The 22,205-nt window shown below is 34.6% G+C and overlaps 6 protein-coding genes and 1 non-coding gene across 12 annotated transcripts; 4 read left to right on the plus strand and 3 right to left on the minus strand.

The window, feature by feature from the left end:
* The first annotated feature begins 3,685 nt into the window (after nucleotides 1-3,685).
* On the plus strand, nucleotides 3,686-9,244 carry ZCF125 (P-loop containing nucleoside triphosphate hydrolases superfamily protein). Of its 2 annotated transcripts, none has more exons than NM_001124045.1 (18): nucleotides 3,686-3,895; nucleotides 3,983-4,107; nucleotides 4,205-4,323; nucleotides 4,412-4,525; nucleotides 4,615-4,696; nucleotides 4,784-4,851; nucleotides 4,928-4,987; nucleotides 5,091-5,233; nucleotides 5,313-5,415; nucleotides 5,528-5,608; nucleotides 5,796-5,864; nucleotides 5,936-5,995; nucleotides 6,090-6,242; nucleotides 6,522-6,809; nucleotides 7,368-7,451; nucleotides 7,685-7,843; nucleotides 7,939-8,187; nucleotides 8,646-9,213. In NM_001124045.1, the coding sequence occupies exons 3-18, from the start codon at nucleotides 4,252-4,254 to the stop codon at nucleotides 9,054-9,056; spliced, it is 2,196 nt and encodes a 731-aa protein (NP_001117517.1). In that variant the 5' UTR covers nucleotides 3,686-3,895; nucleotides 3,983-4,107; nucleotides 4,205-4,251; the 3' UTR covers nucleotides 9,057-9,213. The 2 variants fall into 2 exon arrangements, with proteins under 2 accessions (NP_001117517.1, NP_564744.1); NM_104648.4 differs by having other exon boundaries at nucleotides 3,699-3,895; nucleotides 4,018-4,107; nucleotides 8,646-9,244.
* Nucleotides 9,245-9,322: 78 nt separating this feature from the next.
* Nucleotides 9,323-10,462, minus strand: AT1G59550 (UBX domain-containing protein; the record flags this gene model as incomplete). The annotated part of the gene is made up of 3 exons (NM_104649.1): nucleotides 9,323-9,724; nucleotides 9,799-9,937; nucleotides 10,080-10,462. 3 exons carry the CDS (start codon nucleotides 10,460-10,462, stop codon nucleotides 9,323-9,325), a joined length of 924 nt encoding a protein of 307 aa, NP_176165.1.
* Nucleotides 10,463-11,207: 745 nt separating this feature from the next.
* ZCF61 (E3 Ubiquitin ligase family protein) lies at nucleotides 11,208-13,480 on the plus strand. Of its 4 annotated transcripts, NM_104650.4 has the most exons (11): nucleotides 11,208-11,488; nucleotides 11,581-11,624; nucleotides 11,708-11,832; nucleotides 11,913-12,008; nucleotides 12,085-12,225; nucleotides 12,314-12,379; nucleotides 12,455-12,567; nucleotides 12,654-12,785; nucleotides 12,872-12,915; nucleotides 13,023-13,101; nucleotides 13,204-13,466. In NM_104650.4, exons 1-11 carry the CDS (start codon nucleotides 11,415-11,417, stop codon nucleotides 13,304-13,306), a joined length of 1,017 nt encoding a protein of 338 aa, NP_564745.1. In that variant the 5' UTR covers nucleotides 11,208-11,414; the 3' UTR covers nucleotides 13,307-13,466. The 4 variants fall into 4 exon arrangements, with proteins under 4 accessions (NP_564745.1, NP_001320817.1, NP_001320816.1 ...); NM_001333855.1 differs by having other exon boundaries at nucleotides 12,872-13,101; NM_001333856.1 differs by having other exon boundaries at nucleotides 11,250-11,488; nucleotides 13,023-13,480.
* A 36-nt stretch (nucleotides 13,481-13,516) lies between these two features.
* Nucleotides 13,517-13,598, minus strand: AT1G59570. The gene has a single exon. It is a non-coding gene; the product is annotated as a tRNA-Ser (tRNA).
* Nucleotides 13,599-13,691: 93 nt separating this feature from the next.
* MPK2 (mitogen-activated protein kinase homolog 2) lies at nucleotides 13,692-15,725 on the plus strand. Of its 2 annotated transcripts, none has more exons than NM_104651.5 (3): nucleotides 13,692-13,881; nucleotides 14,184-14,617; nucleotides 14,710-15,725. In NM_104651.5, the coding sequence occupies exons 2-3, from the start codon at nucleotides 14,195-14,197 to the stop codon at nucleotides 15,415-15,417; spliced, it is 1,131 nt and encodes a 376-aa protein (NP_564746.1). In that variant the 5' UTR covers nucleotides 13,692-13,881; nucleotides 14,184-14,194; the 3' UTR covers nucleotides 15,418-15,725. The 2 variants fall into 2 exon arrangements, with proteins under 2 accessions (NP_564746.1, NP_974049.1); NM_202320.1 differs by having other exon boundaries at nucleotides 13,773-13,881; nucleotides 14,191-14,617; nucleotides 14,710-15,707.
* Nucleotides 15,726-17,261: 1,536 nt separating this feature from the next.
* On the plus strand, nucleotides 17,262-18,466 carry ZCF37. Its single transcript, NM_104652.3, has one exon. It carries the CDS (start codon nucleotides 17,534-17,536, stop codon nucleotides 18,167-18,169), a length of 636 nt encoding a protein of 211 aa, NP_564747.1. The 5' UTR covers nucleotides 17,262-17,533; the 3' UTR covers nucleotides 18,170-18,466.
* An 846-nt stretch (nucleotides 18,467-19,312) lies between these two features.
* Nucleotides 19,313-21,730, minus strand: ZCW7. Its single transcript, NM_104653.4, has 5 exons — nucleotides 21,071-21,730; nucleotides 20,854-20,995; nucleotides 20,284-20,443; nucleotides 19,690-19,842; nucleotides 19,313-19,606 (listed from the first exon to the last, which is right to left on the minus strand). Exons 1-5 carry the CDS (start codon nucleotides 21,582-21,584, stop codon nucleotides 19,601-19,603), a joined length of 975 nt encoding a protein of 324 aa, NP_564748.1. The 5' UTR covers nucleotides 21,585-21,730; the 3' UTR covers nucleotides 19,313-19,600.
* Nucleotides 21,731-22,205: the final 475 nt, after the last annotated feature.

Below are 22,205 nucleotides of genomic sequence, written 5' to 3' on the forward strand. Positions count from 1 at the left end.
CATTGATTCGTAAGCTTAAAATGGATCATTTTCTAGTACTCAAATCACCCGTAAAATCTCTATTTCACATAAAAAAATATGAGATGAGACATATATTTGCTATATTATATGGAATATGGTGGGTATAGATATTATAGAACATCGACACTATGCGAAGAACAATTATTCGTAGTTTAGGCTTTATGTAGTACTTGATTCTTACTGTCTTACATACTAAATATTCAGGATATATATAACATGAGAAAATGGTATATATATACAAAAACAAATTTTGATCAAAACGAATGATATACAAATTTGTTTTACGTTTTCACATTTTAAAAATATAATTTTGATATTTATATATATCATTCATCAATATATTTCTTTCTTTTTTAATTATTTGAAATTAATTTGGCTAAATAATATAGACAATTAACCAGTTTTTTGTTGAGCTAAAAAGAGTTTGACTGTTTTAAGTACGTACCATTTGATTTTTCTGTTATTAAACTATTTATCTCACATACTACTAGCTAGTCTTGTCCAAAGTTTTATTGAATTTTTATGGAATACTATCAAACTTATATATAAAAAAAAAAAATTCCAAACGTCACTCCAGCTACATGTTCATCTATCAAACTGATCATATAGTTTGAGAATGTATTATGAAAGTTGGAAATTTAATCTCAACTAATTGAACCAACTGAATTAATCATATAATTAAAACCAAATTGAAAGTCATAAATCAAAACCATTTTCGTAGTTACAGTATATATTTTTGATTAAAAAAAAAAAAGTTTCTACTTAAGAAAATTAAACCAAACCGAAATCATCAGGTCACCTACATTGTCTTGTCCTCGTTCAAATGGTTTTTGTCTCTTTATTTATTATTGATTCATTTCTTATATGCACTGTTCACATTGTGTTTGGGTGAAAAAGTTATATTTCCCTAATGCTGTCATATCTATGGTGGTTCCATGACCTTCCACCACTAATGTTTAAATTGGGATAAAACAAAAACTATTTTAAGGTTTTGACTAAAGACTGACCTCACCTCATAAACTAATTCAATAAGAGAGTATTTATAAATGAGAAGAAACCACAAGATATTTTACTTAAACAAAAAAAAAAGCTCAAGGTTTTTCATTTTAGCAAAATAAAAAAAAATCAGCTATACATCACGAGAATCATCATCATAAATCCCTGCATGCGTGCTACACATTCGACAAACTTTAACCTAGTTATAGTAGTGACGGATCCATAAAGTTTTTGTATCGAGGTCAAACATAACGGAATAGAGATATGGAAATGCAAACCTTGAAATTTAACGGTGGCATAACAGTTTTTCTTTTGCTAAATGCTAAGATCAAGATAGATGTCTCACTGTCTCAGTCTCACGATGGTCGACCCAACATTTTTTGATACATAAAACCTAATAAAATTTCATAGAAAATTTTAAATTCGTGATTTTCTATTATTAAATGAGACACCAATTACTAAACTACAAGATTTTTACACGAATTTGATATTGCTTGAACCTAAAATATTGGATGCTTTCTAAAAAGTTTGTTAGACTTTAGGACTTGACAAGCCATATGTCGCACGATTCTCTTGAGAATATAACAGTTATAGGAAGAACCATGCAAACTCCACACAAACAATGACTTGATGGACTTTTCAACATCATCCTATTGAGTATGATATAAACACTCGTTTCCATCTTGATTCACTCGTTATCTTTGCATTGATCATAAAATTTAGTTTCTTAGGGCATTTTTTCGGTGATATCTTTAAACAAAAACTATCTACAACATTGTGGACTGCCCTTTCGTTCCGTCTTAGTGTTTTTAGTCACCTTTTTACCATCTTTTCCTATTTAGTTTTCTTTCCAACTAAATCTTGTGATTTAGTAGATGAATAGATAAGGCCCGCCTAAATAGATTGGTATAACATATAAATGTTAATTTTAATCGATAGTATTTGGGTTCTGAATAGTAAAATAGTAATCTACAAATTTTAGATATTTAAGTTAATATTTTTATTTAAATATAATTTCAGTCTTATGTATTCTATTTTATTTATGCACACTCAATCTTATCGATGATATTTGAATTTAAATAGTAGTCCACACACTTTTGTTATATGTAATTTAGTATTAAGTATGATAATGATATTTGAATTTAAATAGTAATCCACACACTTTATCATCTTACACATTCAATTTCGCAATACAATTTAAGTATTTATTTCATCATATTAAACTCGATTTTAATTATACATACTAAGTGATAACAATTTTATATCAAAATAATATTTATATCAGATCAAATTTATATCTTAGTTAATATTAAAAATAATTAACACTTAACAAAACATAATTAATATAAAAAATCCACAAAATATTTTGAAAACTAACATGGTTTAAAGGCGCAATTGCAAAAAAGCTCTTTTTAGTGCCCTTTTTCAAGAATAATTCATCTTATGGATTAAGGCGTAGAGTCTAGGGATATTTTAAGGAAATAGATAAATTGTAGATCTAGCTATGATTAGGATTGTTAACACACCGTTCTAAAACTCAAATCACTAATGTAAAGTCAACTAACTCTCGTTGTATCAACTAGCTATGCCTAATAAATAAGGATTCTAACTCTCATTGCAAATACTTAATTGCTAAACATGCATTAATATCAAGTTTGATTAGTTCACCTAAGTATCTAAACGAGACATATTCATATCTAGATAGTTAAGCTCATCTATGATAGTTTAAGGTAATAAGCGCCCTCTTAGATCTTACCTATTATCCTAAGATCAAGTTCTAGGTGATCAATATAAAACTAGCATTAAGAACAATTAAGATGAAAAAACCTAAAGATATTTCGTAACAGGTTATCGATCTACAAATTCATTTAAATCTCTAATGAGAGAAACCCTAAACCCAACAACGTGATTACTAAGACATGATTAAAAGAACACAAATCATATTCTAAAAAAATTGCATTGAATTAAAATAAGAGAATAGAGTTAAAGGAGTTTAGAATCTCTCTTCGAGAAGTTTTGATTCTTCTTTCCTTGAATATAAAATCTCTCACACAAAAGGTTAAGTCTAAACAATGACCTCAAAAATCTATATCTAAGTTAACAAAAACGTGGAGAGACTATCTTTCAAATAAGGGAAACTTATGAAACTTCTGCAATTCTTGATAACTTGATTAAAACGTGGAGAATTCCTTTGGTCCCGATACAAGTGTGGTGTCGATCGACACCATCGCATCAAAAACGTCTATGTTGCTTTTCCTTGCTAGAAAGCTTCCAAATTTCCTATTTTGCTCTATAGCTCTCAAAAGTGGATATGCACCTGTAAAGACTTGAAAACATACGAAAAGAACTAAAAAGACTCTTAAAACCATTCTAATATCATGTTTGAAATGAGTAAAAACCATTATATATCAATATCCAAACGCAATTCGAACCGAAATCTGAATGTTTATATCTAGATAGCGGTATGTCTTTTTGGCCTAGTTAATGCATTTTCATGTTTCAAACGGCTTGTCAACGTTTAATTCATATATAAAATGCTTACATATGAATTTGATGTATAAAACGGTAACAATTTGAAAAATTTGGGTATTAAATGATATTTTTCCAATTTGATTGGTCAAACAAAAAGAAAAGGGTATTACTGTAAATTTAAGTTACATTCAAATGCTTAAAGGCTCCCCCTCTAGGGTGGGATTCTGAGATTCAAATTTCAAACGGCACTTTCAGATCGAGACGAAGATGGAAAAGATCTGTGTCGCAGTCAGGGTAAGACCGCCGGCGCCGGAAAACGGAGCTTCACTCTGGAAAGTCGAAGATAATCGGATCTCTCTTCATAAATCACTCGACACTCCAATCACAACCGCTTCTCACGCTTTTGGTAAATTCATCTACTTTCTTATCAATCAGTTTCTGGAATTTCAATTTCTACAGATCTGATTGAAATCGTAAGTCTCTTCCTTTTTAGTTTTGGTGTTGTTTACTTTTTTCTTCTTTTTGCAGATCATGTGTTCGACGAAAGTTCTACGAATGCTAGTGTCTACGAGCTTCTTACTAAGGATATCATACATGCCGCTGTTGAGGGTTTTAATGGTAATCTAACCTAAATTATAAAACTTGAGCGATTTCTTGGGCTCAGTTTTTTTTTTTTTTCAAGTTTTGATGTATGGAGCTTCTCTGATTTTGTTAGGTACTGCATTTGCTTATGGGCAAACTAGTAGTGGGAAGACGTTTACGATGACGGGCTCTGAAACTGATCCTGGAATTATTCGAAGATCTGTTCGAGATGTGTTTGAAAGAATACATATGGTATAGTGCATAGAATTATTCAGTGATCTGTGAAGTAAGAAAAAGAGTACAGCTTTTGATTCGTGTGTGTTTTGTTCTTTGTTTTTAGATATCTGATCGTGAGTTTCTCATCCGGGTTTCGTACATGGAAATTTACAACGAAGAAATTAATGATCTTTTAGCTGTTGAGAACCAGAGACTGCAAATTCATGAGCATTTGGAGGTTGGTTTGGATCAGTTTCATTAGTGATATCTTCTCCATTAGTTTGTTTAAGAGTTGTTAAAGTTCACTTGCTTTCTCTTGATGTACAGCGTGGAGTGTTTGTTGCTGGTCTTAAGGAAGAAATTGTTAGTGATGCTGAACAGATTCTAAAGCTTATAGATTCTGGAGAAGGTTTTTAACTCATATCTAAACTACAAAGTAGCGTTCCTGCATTTTGTTTGTGCCTAATGTGTATTGACATGGTCTTCTAATTAACAGTTAATAGGCACTTTGGCGAGACAAACATGAATGTTCATAGTAGCAGGTCTCACACCATATTCAGAATGGTACGGTTCAGAAGCTATGAACGAGACCTTCTACTTGTAAAGTTTTTAATCTGATACAATCTCTCTGGTGTGATAGGTGATTGAGAGCAGGGGAAAAGATAATAGTTCTTCAGATGCTATTCGTGTCTCAGTCTTGGTGAGTGATAATTTTCACTACAGCTAACATCTTTCAAAAGTTTCTTGTGAAAGTTACATAATGCTATTTTTTTTTTAATGGGTGTTCTTTCAATGGAATCTAGAATTTGGTCGATTTAGCTGGATCTGAGCGAATTGCTAAAACTGGTGCTGGTGGTGTACGCTTGCAAGAAGGGAAGTACATTAATAAGAGCTTAATGATTCTTGGTAATGTCATCAATAAATTAAGTGACAGTACAAAGCTAAGGTACTTTCTTACCTTTGACTTGGTTTACTTAACAACAATACAGCTCACCGCAGCTCATTTCTAACATTTATTATTATAGGGCACATATTCCGTACCGAGATAGTAAGCTGACTCGAATTCTTCAGCCTGCACTTGGTGGTAATGCAAAGACCTGCATTATATGCACTATCGCACCAGAAGAGGTAAAATAAGTTGCTTTGTGGTTAGCTTTTGTATTTTCTTGGCTTTAAGTAATCATTTGAAGGGCAAGATTAGATTGTTTACTTACCAAAGGTACATTGATGATGTGTGTAGCATCATATTGAGGAATCAAAAGGAACTCTCCAATTTGCAAGCAGAGCAAAGCGCATCACCAACTGTGCTCAAGTGAATGAGGTCTGCATTTATTTAAAGCATCTAAACTTCTGTTGATTATTTGGAGATATTTGTTACTCTCGTTTTTAGATGTTACTGCGCTACGTTATTTCTTCCCATTACAAAGGATCACCGCCTACATGTGTCCAATTGACTGTTTTTTTTCCTCTTTATCGGAATATAATCTGACCATGTTTAAATGCTGCAGATCTTGACTGATGCCGCTTTATTGAAGCGCCAAAAGTTGGAGATAGAAGAGCTACGCATGAAGCTTCAGGTATAGTCACTTTTTTTTTTCAATTACATATTGGAAAGGAGCAACAATACGAAAATTGGTGATGTTTGTAGGGATCTCATGCGGAAGTGTTGGAACAAGAGATCTTAAATTTAAGCAATCAGATGCTGAAGGTAGCTTTTTTGCGCTTTTTCTTAGTGTATACATTGAGTTCAACATTAAGCATACACACGATACAAAACAGCTACACGTTTGTTTGAATTCCAGTATGAGTTGGAATGTGAAAGGCTAAAAACACAACTGGAAGAAGAGAAAAGGAAGCAGAAGGAGCAGGAAAATTGCATCAAGGAGCAACAGATGAAAATTGAGAACCTTAACAATTTTGTCACTAATTCTGACTTCAAGAGGAACCAGTCAGAGGTACGGATGCATTCATTGGCTTAGGCAATATCCTGATTTTCTTGGATTGTTATAATATATAAGGCTCAACCATTACTAACACATTTTGCTGAAGTAAACATAATCTCAAAAAGAAAAATTTATATTCAATTGAATATACGATGTAGAATGAATCAAAGATAGCAAATTTGTAACATCTCATTAGTTTTATTAGACTAGTTATTATTACATTTAAGCTGAAGTGGTGGACTCATGTTCACGGTTACGTAAAAGTCATTAATGTAATTTCTTTATTGGCAGGACTTTATCATTTCAAGAAAGACTCCAGATGGGCTATGCAATGTCAATGACACTAGCGATGTTCCTGGAACCCCTTGCTTTAAATCAGCTTCCCGTTCCTTTGTGGTTGCTCGGTCAAATAATTATTCAGGACTATCTGATTTTAGTCCGATGGTTCATTCCCTGGGGGACGTGGCCGATGAAGATACTTGGATGAAACTAAACAAGGGTTTTGTTGCAGACCTTGATCAAATCCAATTTACACCTGCTGTTAAATGTCAACCCACTCCTTTAAGTATTGCAACCACGGTGAGTAGATACATTTACTTTGCTCTTATTATCTTCTAATACTAGATATTAATTTTAAAACTTTTATGGTTTTAGTTGAAGTATTTAATGAAAATTAACAATTTGTAAGTTTTTAGACATAGAATATTTGGTTGAGATTAAATTTGTAAGGACTAATATTGACAATAGTAAATAGGTGATAGATTTTTGGCCAAAAACCCTACCAAAGATGTATATGTAGATTGAAAATTATTTGTGCATGAAAAGCTAAAAAAATCACATTGAATGGAGACTTCTTGATGCATGTGGTCAAACCAACCCTCTTCCATCCGTTTGTTTCGTGGTTCTAGACTCATTGTTTCTTTTCCTTTTCATATCAACTTGCATTCAAACATTCTGGTTTATGAGAAACTGGCTGGTATCTAGCTCATGTATGTTGAGTATCATTTGAAAATTCATATAGACAGATACTATCCCAAGTTATGCTGCTAGTATAGTTTTCAATAATAATGTGGTGAGTTCAGCACCTAAAAGATGCGCCCTAAGGTGACCATAATTGTTTGCTAACTTTCATTTTAGGAGTGCCCGCGTGAAAATCACTCAGAGGTGGAAGATCTCAAAAGTCGGATTCAGTTGCTGACCAATGAGAATGACAGTCTTCAGGTTAGTTTTTATTGGTGTCGTTGACTGTTAAAGTCAAAGTGCCCTTTCAGCATAAATCGAACTTTTTTATCAAGATTTCCTGAAACTAAAAGAAAGATATAATTGTTTTTCCTTCCTTGTTATCTTCATAATTTACCTTTCCTTCTTGTTTTTAATATTGCACTTGATAAGCTGGATACCAAAACTGATTTGGAGTTTTAATGATCATTTATGTTCCAATTATGTACTGCCAGGTAAAATTTAATGAACAAGTACTCCTGAGCAACAATCTGATGCAAGAGATGTCTGAGCTCAAACAAGAAACGCTTACTGTGAAAGAAATTCCGAATAGGTTATCTGAGTCAGTTGCTAATTGCAAAGATGTCTACAAGGATGTCATAGTCACTATGAAGGTGAACAGCTTACTTTTTCTTGTGTAAATCATAATTTTGAAATTTTTATTAAAAGGACATCTCAGCTCACTAGTGTTTCTCTTGCAATTTGTTAGAGCTTAATCACTGACAAGGAATCTCCAACGGCAAACCTGCTCCTGGGTACAACTGAAATCACAACGAGCCTACTGGCAACTCTAGAAACACAATTCTCAATGATAATGGATGGTCAGAAAACGGGTAGTAGCATAGATCATCCTTTATCTGACCATTGGGAAACACTTCGTGTGAATCTGAAGAACACAACGACGTTGTTGCTGTCAGACGCACAAGCAAAAGATGAATTTTTGAACTCCCACAACAAGGTAGCTTCCTTGCCACTATTGTCAAGATATGGATCAATTTTATTAATCTTTTTAGTAGTTTTGTTAGGATACTTTGTCTCTCTTGGTAGGACTTTAGTCCAGTGAAACCTCTGCATATGTTGACCTGCAAATAAATCTAATAAATGGCGTTCTTTTTACGGGTTTTTTTCTCGTAATCTACGATTTCGTATCATACCTATAAGTGTTTCATTTTCCTTTGTCTCCGGCATAAGAAGTCTCATCAATCTAAGTCACCGTTTTACAGTACACTGTCATTTAAGAAGTTAAAAGTCAAAACCACATATGCAAGATTGAGTACCTCATTTGGGCTAAACACATTCTTTCGACATTGGAACTTCACTTGAATCTCTCCCAGAGTCATGTTTGGTTAGTTAGATGTTGTGGTCAGACTACTATTTCACCTTTCTCTAAGACAGGTTTTGAATGTGATTTTAAAGGGACAAGAAACAGCTGCTTTGGAGGAGAAGAAACTGAAGTCTGAGCTCATCATCATCAAGGAAAGATACAACGAGCTCGAGAAAGAGTTGTGTTTGGATAAACAGCTTCTAGAAGCTTCAAGAGAAAGTCATGAGAAGCTGATAAAAGAGGTACAGTTCCTGAAGGAAGAAAGAGATTCTTTAGATAGAAAAATCTCTCAATCAACTCAGAGATTGAGAGTGATTGCAAGTGATAAAGAGAATGCTTTGAAAGATCTTAATGTGGAAGTGAAGAGGAGGAAAGATATGGAGGAAGAGATTAAGCACATCAGCATTGCTTTCGCTACCAGGCACAAATCTTTTGTGTCTTTTCACAGTGAAATCAAGTCCAAAATGCAGAAACTAACCACTCAAAACTCAAAAGCTCCTTAGCAAAAACAGTTAAGTTTGTTGAATTTGTATGTTTAATTTATCACCGGATTCGCTAATGTTGATTAAGAAAGTGAAGAACCTATTTATTAAGTTGCAACTTTCGACTTGGAGACAGTTAGGTGATCTGTGTTGTGAGAATTTTATATTTGAACTTGATATTAGAATTGACCAACAACAAAAAAAAGTTAGAACTAGTTACAAGAATATAAGAGTTTCTTCATCATTACTTCAAGAAGATATAGAGAAGGAACAAAATGTCTAAACCGTCACTCCCAAGTAACCGAGATGATCGAATTAGCGATCCCATATTGATCAAACGAGGCTTCAGCTCCATAATCCAGAGTCTTGGAAGCACCAGGAATCGCCTGCACTAGCTTGAACGCCTTGTTATCTGATTCATCCATGTGAGAATAACAGAAAGACCAGAGAAGCTGAACCGGTTCACTCTTGAGAAACTTTCTCTGCTTTCTTCTCCCATTTGGAAATCGAACGCTGATACTACAGACAACGCTTCGATCACAGTCTCCTTTAGGCTCTTTTGTCAAAACTGGGAACTCAAACAGGTCGCTTGACAAACAAGTTTCCTCCTCATCTTCGGATAAAGTCACTACATCATCAAATTCTCGCCCGCAAGAAGAAACCACGACGCTATCTGATGACAAATTCCCCTTATGTATGAGATTTAAGTCTTTTCATCAGCTGCCTCATCAAAATCGTCAAAATCATCGTCCGTAAAACCAACCATGTCTTGTTGATCAGAGTGGCAAATCTTTTCTGCTTTTACGCGCATGTTCCTTGCCGTAGAAGCAATATGTTCGTGAGGACTAGCATCAATATACTTCTTCAAATCCTTAAGAAAACCCTTAGCTTTAATCTCGCCCCTCCATATACATATATTCTGGCCAGTAATCGGATCGATAAGGACTAAGGAGCAGCATAGGAGGAGCACAGTGTTGGATCATATAGAAGCTAGTGATTTTTCTTCCTTCACTGGTATGATCATAAACTTGCCATAACATAAACCTAAACTCAAGGGCTTGAGAAACGTCTTCGTTTGACCATAAATCTCGGTTAAATGTATTACAAGGAAACTCAGTTTCGGATTGGATATGAACAAGCAACCATAGATCTTTGCTAGAAGAAGCTAGTTTCGCGTCTTCGAACGAACCATTAAAAAGCAGATTTAGAGGAGGAGGAGGAGACAAGGAAGGCAATCTAGTAGAGTCGGAAGGTTTTAGTGTCAAAGTTTGATTATTTCTCATTCTGTCGATGGCAAATAAGAGATTGATGGCATCTTCAAGCTTCCAATTTGTAGACTTTAGACACTTTATAGCGGTTTCCACAGTTTGATCTACAGAGATATTGAGGAAAGCTGAGACCAGTGTTCTCTGATAGTTACTCTCCATTGTTTTGCCGTTCAAAGAGAAAGAGAGAACAAATTTGTATGAGTTTTAATCTTTTGTTTTGTACGTCTTTGCTTCTATTTCTTTGTTTATATAGAGAACTTGATAGTATTGTTTTTCTTCCTTTTTTCACTCCAATTTGGTTCGAGAAAAAATCGGAAATTTCCTTATCACTTTTTTGTTTTGTTTATAATAACTTTATCGTTTTTTACTTAAACTTTATCGGTCTATGCCTATAAAATAATTCAATGAACTTTTTTTTAAATCACGCTAAACTTTTTACAATTGGAATTTTTTTTAGTTACATATTGATAAATATTAGGATTCATCCCGCGGTACACGGCAAGCGTAGGTTTTTATTCGGTTTCCATATTATATTAGAATGTATTATTTGTTATTTAACAAAAAATATAAATTTTTATTGTTGTTGATTAAATATTAATTAGTAGAAGTAATTATTAATGGGGTTTTCTAAAAAATGTTAAATATGAGTATTATTTGTTTTAAATTTGTTAATTTGCAAAAAATCCTAGGATATATTAACTTGAATATCTTCTTGATTAAATTTGTGAAACATTCATTTTGATTAATTAATTTCTTTTCTTTTGATTAATTAGTTTTTTAAAAGGAAAAATGTTATTGAAAGAAATCTTAAAGTTAAATGACTTTCTCAAATCAATTACTATTGGTAGCAGAGGGGGAGAACCAATCAAGCCCTAATTCCTTTAGAAAACCCTTTTAACAATCAAAATAGTATTGGTCAAACAATATTTCTGCATTAATTAGTTTTTTCATATTTAGCAAAAAAGAATTAATTAAAAAATTCATCCCTATTCGACTTCACTTTCTCTCTCTGCCTGAAAATTTTGATCGGTTTCTGGTTTCTCGGCGAAAGAAGTAAAGTGGCCGACAAATAGTGATCTCGTGAAGGAATCAGTGTGTACAGTGGAAGAAGATGATACATTTGGCTGGATTTACATGTTGCTTAGGCGGCGTCGCTCTTTATCTTCTTACCAGGAGCACAGGCAGGTTAGGTTTTTTTTCTTGTCTTTACTATTTACGAATTACGATAACTAGGGTTTACTGTTATTCGGTGGTAATGTTCTTCTTTCGTGGGACAGAGATATCAAATCAATCACTAGGGTTTACCAACTCAAGGATTTGGGTAATGTTCCTGCATTGTTCTGCATTTCAATTTTAGGTGGATGGGTTTTGGTTATGTGTTTGATATCATTCGTTTTTATTCAGAACAATTAGTAGAAGTAGAGAGCAAGGTGGTACCTTTGATCATCGCAGTATCAGGAGATGTTGGCTCTGAGACTCCTATTAAGTGTGAGCATAGTTATGTTCTCGGTGTATTTCTCAAGAGAACGGTATGTATGAATTGGATTAGATAATCTAGTTTTTCGTTTCTGTGATTTTGGATATGTTAAAAAGAAACGATTTTTTTCAGGCAGAACAACAGGTTTTGAGACGTAATTGGAGATTTTCATGGGTTCGAAATAGTACATTGATGCAGCCGATGACTAAGGAAGTCCCCTGGTATCTGGTATGTCTGTTGGACTTTGATTGGAGTGTATTACTTTCTAAAGTCATTTACAAAATATGATATTGGTTGCCTATAGGACGACGGGACAGGTCGTGTGAATGTAGATGTATCTCAAGGTGAATTAGGCTTGGCGTTGACGGTTGGTAGTGATGTATTTGAAAAGGCAGAGCCGGTATCGCTTGTTCAAGGAGCGTTGGGTTATCTTAAAGGCTTTAAGGTCTTTTCTTTTCCTTTCCTACCACTTTTCATTGATTTGCTTTTGTTTTGACAATGCTTATACATTGTGGCACCATTGTTGTCTATAGATACTTGGAGTAAGACACGTTGAGCGTGTTGTCCCAATTGGTACACCGCTTACAGTTGTTGGTGAGGTATGTCTTTTATCTGTTAGCGGTCCAAAATACGTTTTATATCTCTCTTTGTTATGTTGCTTACCATGTTAACAGGCTGTTAGGGATGGCATGGGGAATGTCAGGATTCAAAAACCTGAGCAAGGACCTTTCTACGTCACTTATATACCGCTAGATCAGCTCATCTCTAAATTGGGAGATTTGTCAAGGTTGTTTCTTTTCTCTGTTTTTGCCTATTCTTTTCTTCGAAAACTATGATTGAAAAAAATTCTAAAAGATCTCTTTCTTTTGGCAGGAGGTTCAAGTATGCCTCCATGGGTTTAACTGTTCTTGGTGTGATTCTTATTTCAAAGCCTGTGATTGAATATATTCTAAAGAGAATTGAAGATACTCTAGAAAGAAGGCGGCGACAATTCGCACTGAAAAGGTATGACGCACCCTAACCACAGCCACGTATGAAGTATTCATTGCGAGTTGCGAGTTGCGAGTTAAGTGTTGGGTAACTTGTTGCAGAGTTGTTGATGCAGCTGCTAGGAGAGCCAAACCAGTAACTGGAGGTAGTAATAGTATCTATCCATTAGAGTTTGTACTTTGTAGTAGTAACATGTGAATCCTTTTTCTGCATACACTTGGAATTGCTCTGCTTACAAAAACGTCTTACCAGGTGGTACAAGCAGAGATGGTGATACACCTGATCTCTGTGTGGTTTGCCTTGACCAGAAGTATAACACCGCTTTTGTTGAGTAAGTATAAGACCGCTTTTCTTCTAAAAGCTCTTGAAAACCCTCTCACTGATCAAACATGGCATCTTTTGATTCCTCTTTTTGTTTGGTTTGGACTTGTAGGTGTGGTCATATGTGCTGCTGCACACCATGCTCCTTGCAACTAAGGACCTGTCCTCTTTGCCGGGAACGAATACAACAAGTTTTGAAAATTTACCGCCATTGAAGGACAAAACTCAGAACGATTTTTACAAGCGAACAATTACTAGTCTTGTACATATAGTAAAGCCTTTGTATCATGAGTTTTTGACTAGAAATTTTTTTGCATTGATAGATTGTGATTGAACAAATGCTAATATAAATTTCAAGCTTAGATTTACATTTACTAATGAAGTTATATAATCACGTTTCGATGTTAAAATAAGAAGTGAAAAAACGTGAACGGCAGGATTCGAACCTGCGCGGGCAAAGCCCACATGATTTCTAGTCATGCCCGATAACCACTCCGGCACGTCCACTTTTTGTTAATTCCTCACTATCTTAAATATCTAATTACCGTTAATTATTACAAATCAGGTTGGGCTTAATTAAGCCCAAAGTTAAAGACAGATTAGTGAAGGAGACAGAGAAAGAAACAGCTCTAAAATGGTAATGAACGAGAAACTAGAGAGTCAACGGTCATAGCGTTGACCAAATCTCTCACTCTCACCAGCCAAATCTCTCCAACTTCCTCTTTCTCTCCACCCAAATCTCGCCGGCGATCGTCACTGACGAATCTGATTCGTCCCCAACACTCAACGGGTAAGCTCTCTCTGCAAAATTCAGATCGTTCTAGCTCAATCTCAACATCGGATCAAGATTCAACTTTTGTTCTTTTCTCTTAAACAAAGCTTTTGATCATTAGTGAAATCTAAAATATTAACCTTTGAATCTGTAAACTTAAGCTTAGAGAACCCTAAGATCAAAACTAAAAATTTGATCTTTCATTGTCACTTGTTGGAAGCAATTCAAAATTCTGTGTTGTGTATATTTTCAAATTTGTGGATTGTTCCAATTTCGATAAAGTTTTGATTTTTATTCCTTTTGTTGTGTGTTTTTATAAGGAGGTAGAAGAATGGCGACTCCTGTTGATCCACCTAATGGAATTAGGAATCAAGGGAAGCATTACTTCTCAATGTGGCAAACACTTTTCGAGATCGATACCAAATACGTGCCTATCAAACCGATAGGCCGAGGCGCGTACGGTGTGGTTTGCTCTTCGGTTAACAGAGAGAGTAATGAGAGAGTGGCGATCAAGAAGATCCACAATGTGTTTGAGAATAGGATTGATGCGTTGAGGACTCTTAGGGAGCTCAAGCTTCTACGTCATCTTCGACATGAGAATGTGGTTGCTCTTAAAGATGTAATGATGGCTAATCATAAGAGAAGCTTTAAGGATGTTTATCTTGTTTATGAGCTTATGGATACTGATCTTCATCAGATTATTAAGTCTTCTCAAGTTCTAAGTAATGACCATTGCCAATACTTCTTGTTCCAGGTATGTGATTTGTTTGCATTTGCTTTTACCATTAGTGTGTGTTGTTTGCATTTGGTGTTTGCATTTACTTGCTTTTTATTTCTTTTGCATAGTTGCTTCGAGGGCTCAAGTATATTCATTCAGCAAACATTCTCCATCGGGATCTGAAACCCGGTAACCTCCTTGTGAATGCAAACTGCGACTTAAAGATATGTGACTTTGGGCTAGCGAGGACGAGCAACACCAAAGGTCAGTTCATGACTGAATATGTTGTGACTAGATGGTACCGAGCACCAGAGCTACTCCTCTGTTGTGACAACTATGGAACCTCCATTGATGTCTGGTCAGTCGGTTGCATATTCGCCGAGCTTCTTGGAAGAAAACCAGTATTCCCGGGAACAGAATGTCTAAACCAGATTAAACTCATCATTAACATTTTGGGTAGCCAGAGAGAGGAAGATCTCGAGTTTATAGATAACCCAAAAGCCAAAAGATACATAGAATCACTCCCTTACTCACCAGGGATATCATTCTCTCGTCTTTACCCGGGTGCAAATGTTTTAGCCATTGATCTGCTTCAGAAAATGCTCGTTCTTGACCCTTCGAAAAGGATTAGTGTCACGGAAGCGCTTCAACATCCTTACATGGCGCCTTTATATGACCCGAGTGCAAATCCTCCTGCTCAAGTTCCTATTGATCTCGATGTAGATGAAGACGAGGATTTGGGAGCAGAGATGATAAGAGAATTAATGTGGAAGGAAATGATTCATTATCATCCAGAAGCTGCTACCATAAACAACAATGAGGTCTCTGAGTTTTGAGATCAAGTCTTTTGCAGGTACTGTTCAGAGAGATCTTTCAACAACTTAAACTTATTTATTTTCATGTTTGCTTCTTGAAATGTTGTTAATAATAGTGTCGAAGAAGAAGAACAATAACTTTAAATTATGTGATATGTTTGTGTCATGGAGCTTTGTTTTGTTTTTGGTTACAAGCTTAAGTGTCTGTAACGTTTGTACATAAGTGTATGTGTCCTTAAAACTTCATACTCTGTCTCTGATCTTATTGTTGGTGATTTTTCTTATTGAAGATTTTCGAATGTTCAAAGAGCAAACCATTGGATTAAATATGATTTTGAAGATAAATGTATTAACACAAAGATATACACTGTTTAAAAAAATTCATGAAATAAAACATATGCATAGAATATCAAAATAAAATTATTTGGGAAATAATTTTCAATGATACATAGAATGTTCCATAGATTCGTAGAATTTTTATAAATGTGTTTTTGACTTTCATGTACCTAATTCTGAATTCAGACTTAGTATATTGTGACATTAATAGAAGTATTAATTGCTTTGTTTGATAAAAATATTTTGATGTCTATCACACACTTAAATTTAACTTAAATGATAGAAAAAATGTCAATAATTAGTAACATTTATGCTTTGGAAAAATATTTTGATGAACAGCGTGTGAATAAGAATCTTTTTTTACTTTTGTAAATGGAAAAATGTAGGACTGCACTAATTATTGAAACCATTGATGTGAAAAAAAAATCAAGAGCCAAAGAGATAAAGATTCTAGAAGACCAAGTCAAGTCTTCTCGTCGATTAATAGTCAATGAATGTTCCTCATCATCATCTCTTTGATTTATGCGTTTGATGTCATTGAGTCATTTCTATACCATTCCGCCAAAAATTCGTTTTAGTTATCCATATGAAATTGCGGTTGGACTATTAAGTCTATAATTTGATTAAACTAATAAGCATATGATGATGAAGCAGTTTATACTTGTAAATCCTCTATTTTATCCAAAACTTATGATCAAATGATAGAACTAGGATGCAATGTTCAATCTCCTTTGGAGGGACCAAAATCTGCCACAAGACACACCACTTGCTTGGTATTTAATTTTCCTTTTTATCTTTCCATCTTCTCCTTTAGGATACAGGGGATGTCTCATGAAATGATGTATAGTTTATAAAATTATCTCTAAAGTCTAAACACAGAGTGGCAAACCGAAAATATTATATAAAACACGTAGTATCGAGCAAAACAACACTTAATTGTGTCACATGTGACATGTGCATACATAATAATACAGAAAACTTAACTAATAAAGCCACCAACATTATGTGAACAATGGTATCAAGCTTTCGAGCTAAGTTAACGAACCTAACTCGTGATTAAATAATGATTATTACTAAATTCAGGGAAAACACTTTTATAAACAAAAATATAATTTGCAAAAATATTATAACTTGCTTTACCCGATGGTAATTTCTGTTTACAAACCTGTATATTTCTAAATGCCCTTCCTATAATACACACACATACACATCAAATTAGTTGCCATGCACACATCAAATAAATTGCCAAAAACATCAATATCTATACATTAAATCATAAATACTTGGAAAACTCCAACTAGCTTTTGGTTATAAAATTACTAAATATAGTTTAAAATAATACATCCGTCGTGGAAATTTATGAAAGATAGACTTCTTTTTTAGCTTATGCCCCAAGGAAGTCAATCAATAAGACCAACGTTATCAACATACGTGATCGATGATGTTCTTTTATTCCTGGAAACTTCTTATAATCACCCACACAAAAACAAAAAAAAAAACAAAATATTAAATACAAAATTCTGAGATCTTGACATTTTGACCAAGTTGTAACGCTTCATCATCTGATCCGGTCAAATTCTTAAATCCTTTTTCTATAGTATTACAATAAAGAAAATATTATTGTCGCGTGAAATCTTTTAAAATATTAATACAAATCACGTCTATTAATAACAAGGTCGTCACTCTTGTCTCCAAAACAAATCTTCATTAACCAAAACCAAAAAAAAAAACTTGAAACTCTCTGAATCTCACAAGAACATTGCAAGGTAAAGAAACCACAAGATCATCACTCGAAGTAAAAATGGTGAGCCCATTTAGATCTCCATGTTCTTCACCCAAAAAATCAAGAAAAGCAAGCAAGAACCCTTATTCAAATCGTGGACTTGATAAATTCTCTGAGCTTCTCTCCGAGCTAGACGAGAAGAGGCAAAGCATCTACTCGAAGAAGCTCGATTCCGGTGGCCCGCCTCTTGTTCGATTTGTGTTCACAAGCTCCGGTGAGTGTGTCCCCGTTGTGATCAGATCATCTTATCTTCACAAGAAGAACAAGAAGACGAAAGATGTTGTAGCTGATAAAGTCAAAACAGAAGTCAAGGAAGCAAAAACAGAGGAAATCAAGAACACAGAGCCTGAAACAGAGCAAAAACAGAGCTGTGTTATAAACGAGAATCTGAAGAAGATCGCTAGACCGGATCATTTCTTGCCTGTGACTGTGATCTTGGTTCTTGTGTTTTTGGCTTTCTTTGGAAGATCTGTAGCGATTATGTTTACTTGTATCGCTTGGTACTTGGTTCCAACGATTCAAGAACAGAGTGGAAACAGAGGATCATCACCGTCTTACGCGATGAAGAAGAAAGATTTCGCTAGGAAATTGAGTATTGAAAACAGAACATCGTTTAATCCAAGAACTGTTCGTGATCATTCTCCTCGCAAGTAGAAGAAGTTTCTTATTTTGGCTGCTCGTGAAAAAAACCGCGTGACCGAGCGAAAACTTTTTTTCTTTGTCAAAAGTTTTTTGGTCTCTTATTTCTTCGTTACTTTTTGTTTTATTCTCTGTTTCGTTCATAGTTGTTAAATTTAGAGACAGCTGAATTAGCAGAAAATTGTGTAGCTTTTTTATATTGTTAGTTTTTTTTTAATGTTTATAGATGTATATAATGCAATTGGAGATGTTCTTGATTACATATGATCTATTGCAACCATATAAAATTTGAGCAGAATCAACTTATATTACAAAATCCCAACTTTTACTTTTTATTTTGGGGGTTTTGCCCTATGTTTTGTTTTAGGTTTCTTAATTGTTGTGTTATGGAAGCCTAGCGACAATGGTATGATATTCGTCGAGGGCTATTAACGTTAAAGTAAGTATTTTGGTCGTTTGGACCATGTGAAAATAAAGTAGATTGCTAATAAAGAGATTAGTATTAATCACTAGACTATGGTCATTTCGAGAAATAGTGGATATGATCAAAGAAGCATTAATGTCAACCTATCTTCATAATAATAAATGGAAATGAAAGATAGATAATGATGCGATACATTTGTCATTTTGTCTAATAATTCAATTAGTTGCCTCTGCCTCTACACATCTATGGAAAACGTGATACATGGATGTTCGATAGAAAGTGAACCAAAAACTTCAAACTATCATCAATGATTATTAATGGAAATAAAAGGTATATGGTCGATGACATTATACATCTATCTTTTAAGTTTTAAGGAGAGACCGTGTGTTTCAGAGAGATTCTAGATATCAATTGACCTCGATGAAAGTTCTGTAGGTAACGGTCTTCTCAAGGAGTTGTGAGATTTAAAGTCGTTTATGGATAATCATGTCCGCTTCAAAAGACATTTTTTTCTATGTTATTATATCAGATTTATTCACTAGAAATATAATTCATTGGTGATGGATATGGTTGCGTGGTTCTAGAATTTTTGCTATTAGACTTTCGTTCTTCTGTTAATAATGATGTTTTGGACATTTGGACATAGTATCCAATCTTGGCTTATTTTTCTCCAAATCAAATATCTCAAAACTATGTAATGTAAGTTTTGAAAAGTATTAACAAAACATTAGTTTCACATGTATACCTTTTGTTTCAATTGAACCGAACTAGCCCAGGACGACTGAGACATGGCCAAAATTTCTTCCCACATGTTTTTGAAAGGGAATATATTTCCAAAACAAAATTCTGAGTCAAGTCAAATTCTGCGTGATTGTATTTTTGCATAAGAACAAAAATCAGATCTGAACTTAGAAATCTTCAAAACATTATCTAAAATACAAATACACCGGTATAGACCTAGAAGACAGAGAGAGAGCTGACAACATCTCCCAAGTTCCCTCTACACCTTATCTCAGAGTTCTCTACTCCTGCCAATAAACAGAATTTAAGACATCAGAATCATCTTTATACGGATTCAACATTTTTGTATATGATCATAATCATACATTACCCTGAATCTTTTTCGGCGTAAATCATCCTGATTGCATCCAAAAGACTCGTTTCTGTATCCGCCATCTCTGTTATCCAACGGCTTTCTCGAGTTTCTGAAGAATCCAATCTTGTCCCATGTTAGTTCATAGTCTGCCTTTAGCCGAGTGCCTTCCTGCTCAGATGACAAAACCAGAAAACATCAGTTATGTTTCAATGCCTACAAGAGAGATACGACACAAATACCAGTTGCCTAATTATTTCTGCATAAACAATCATATAAAATTAAATAAATCGACTATCAAACAAGAAGTATTGAATGTGGTATATAAAGATGTTACAGAGCCGGTAAAACATTTAGATGTGGTTACAACTTAGTTTCGAATACAGTAGCAAGAACCCACAAAATCACACTAGCAGAAACTAGTTTTGCATACAATCTAGCTCCGAATTCAGAAGAAGCATTCAATAAAACCATTTCTGCTAATGATAAAACCTCATATGCTATTTAAGAAGCTTACGCAACAGTGAAAACTACTAACTTACCATCTCCAAATTTTCTCAAAATATTTGTGTAAATAAAACCTGATAGTGGTCTTTGCAACATAAAGAATACCTTTTCCATTGAGCGACCACAAAAAGCCTTCATGGCATTCACGAAATCATTGTACTTCTCGAACTGAACCACAATCTTACAATGGAGACCTGATATGAGGTCTCCACTATCCTCATCTGCGTCCTTACCTAGATCATCGTCCTCAGCAACATTAAGATTCCTATAGAGGATTAGTTAATGCAGCGGAACATGGAATTTATGTAAACTATCGGAATTATATTAACATCAGATTCATTGGTAAACAGAATAAATGATCCGAAGAATACTGAGAACACATGGTAAGCAAGTTCAATACAATGATTGTAATTAGTCTTCAGATAAGATTTCCATACAAAATGTCATTTCTTTTGAACTACATGGACAAATACTGTATACTATGATCAAATGTAGATGCATCAAATCTATCCAAAGCAGCACAAAACTACTTAATTTTCCAATAAGCAAGCCATAGATCACTCTCAACTCACATAGTGTCACATTCTTGAAGCAGATTTATGAATGTTCTCTTCACTCCGATTGAAAAAAAAACAATCCTAATCAAGCTGGACATGAAAGATGACAAAATCTTACCTAATTTTCCCAAAGCTAGAGAAGATTGTATGTGTAACCAACATAGAAGGCTTCGATGAAACTCGTGGCTCAGCAAACCATCTTGATGGCACACCTCTAAGTATAATCGTATCAGCCTCTCTCCTTCCTTCCCTTGAATGTCCTGCAAATCACAATCACATCAATTACCACGAAAAAATCGTAAAATCAAAATCCAAAATTGAAGAACCAAGATTACCAAAAGCGTAAAACTCCTCCCAATCCTTCTTCAACTTCTCGAAATCATCTGAAATCGGAAGTACCACACTAAGCTTATACTTAACTCCTTCCAAATTAAGCTCAATACCATTCATCTTCTCCACCAAACTCTTCCTCCAATCCAAAAACTTCTTCTCCAATTCCTTCACATCTCTCTCTCCATCATTCTCCTTCTTCTTCTTCTTCCCATCGAGAAACCCTAAATCGCGTATAAACAACGATCCATGAGCAACTGGCTCCTCACGCTTCCGTTTCTTCAAGTCCTTGTGACGACGAACTACGATGTCTTCCTCCGGAACTGTGACGGAGGTTACGACAGAGTTTTTGAGGTAATCTATTAAGGATCGCTTGAGTTGCCATTCGTCGATGGATTTGGATACGGATGGGACTACTGGGTGGATTGTGAGATTGAGCTTGACGCGTGAGACGAGAGCGAGACCGTTCTCTTCGATATCTAGAGTTTCTATCGGAGATAGCTCTTCTAACGATCGCATTTTTCGCCGTCGATGCAAAATTCAAAATCGCGATTGGCTCTCTCTCTCAGAGTGTCGTCGGCTATTGAGTACAGAGAACAGGAGGATACTGAAAACAGTGGTAAACCAGAATTCCAAATCGGTTATTTCCGGTTCTCTTGGTTTCCAATATTTTGGGAATAAATTGCATAAACGGTCCAAAATAGAGATAAATTCCAATGTAAATTTTTTGAACATTGACTGAAACCATTAATAAATGTTGAACGTTTCATCCAATGCCTAAATATATATGGTAAGGATTCTTATCTTAGTTATGAGTTTTGGCATACTAGGACTGAAGCATTGCATCCTACTGTGAGTTTTGGTGGTTTGTGCTCTTCTGTTGACCTTAGCAATGCGTCCATATAAATTGAGTATGGTTGGATTACTGTTCATACCTCTAGCGAAACATTGCAATTCGCTAGGTCTCTATTGTGGGGTTAGATGGCATGAACCATTAGTTGCACAAATGAACTCTAATGCATATCATAGAGGCTTGTTTTTGGATATAGTTTACGAAATATTGAGATGATATCTTTCATACAAAAACAAAAAATGCATATGATGATGACACTCTTACATACACTTTTGGTACTATCTATC

The sequence above is a fragment of the Arabidopsis thaliana genome (genome assembly GCF_000001735.4).
Source record: "Arabidopsis thaliana chromosome 1 sequence".
In the NCBI taxonomy this organism is placed as follows: domain Eukaryota; kingdom Viridiplantae; phylum Streptophyta; class Magnoliopsida; order Brassicales; family Brassicaceae; genus Arabidopsis; species Arabidopsis thaliana.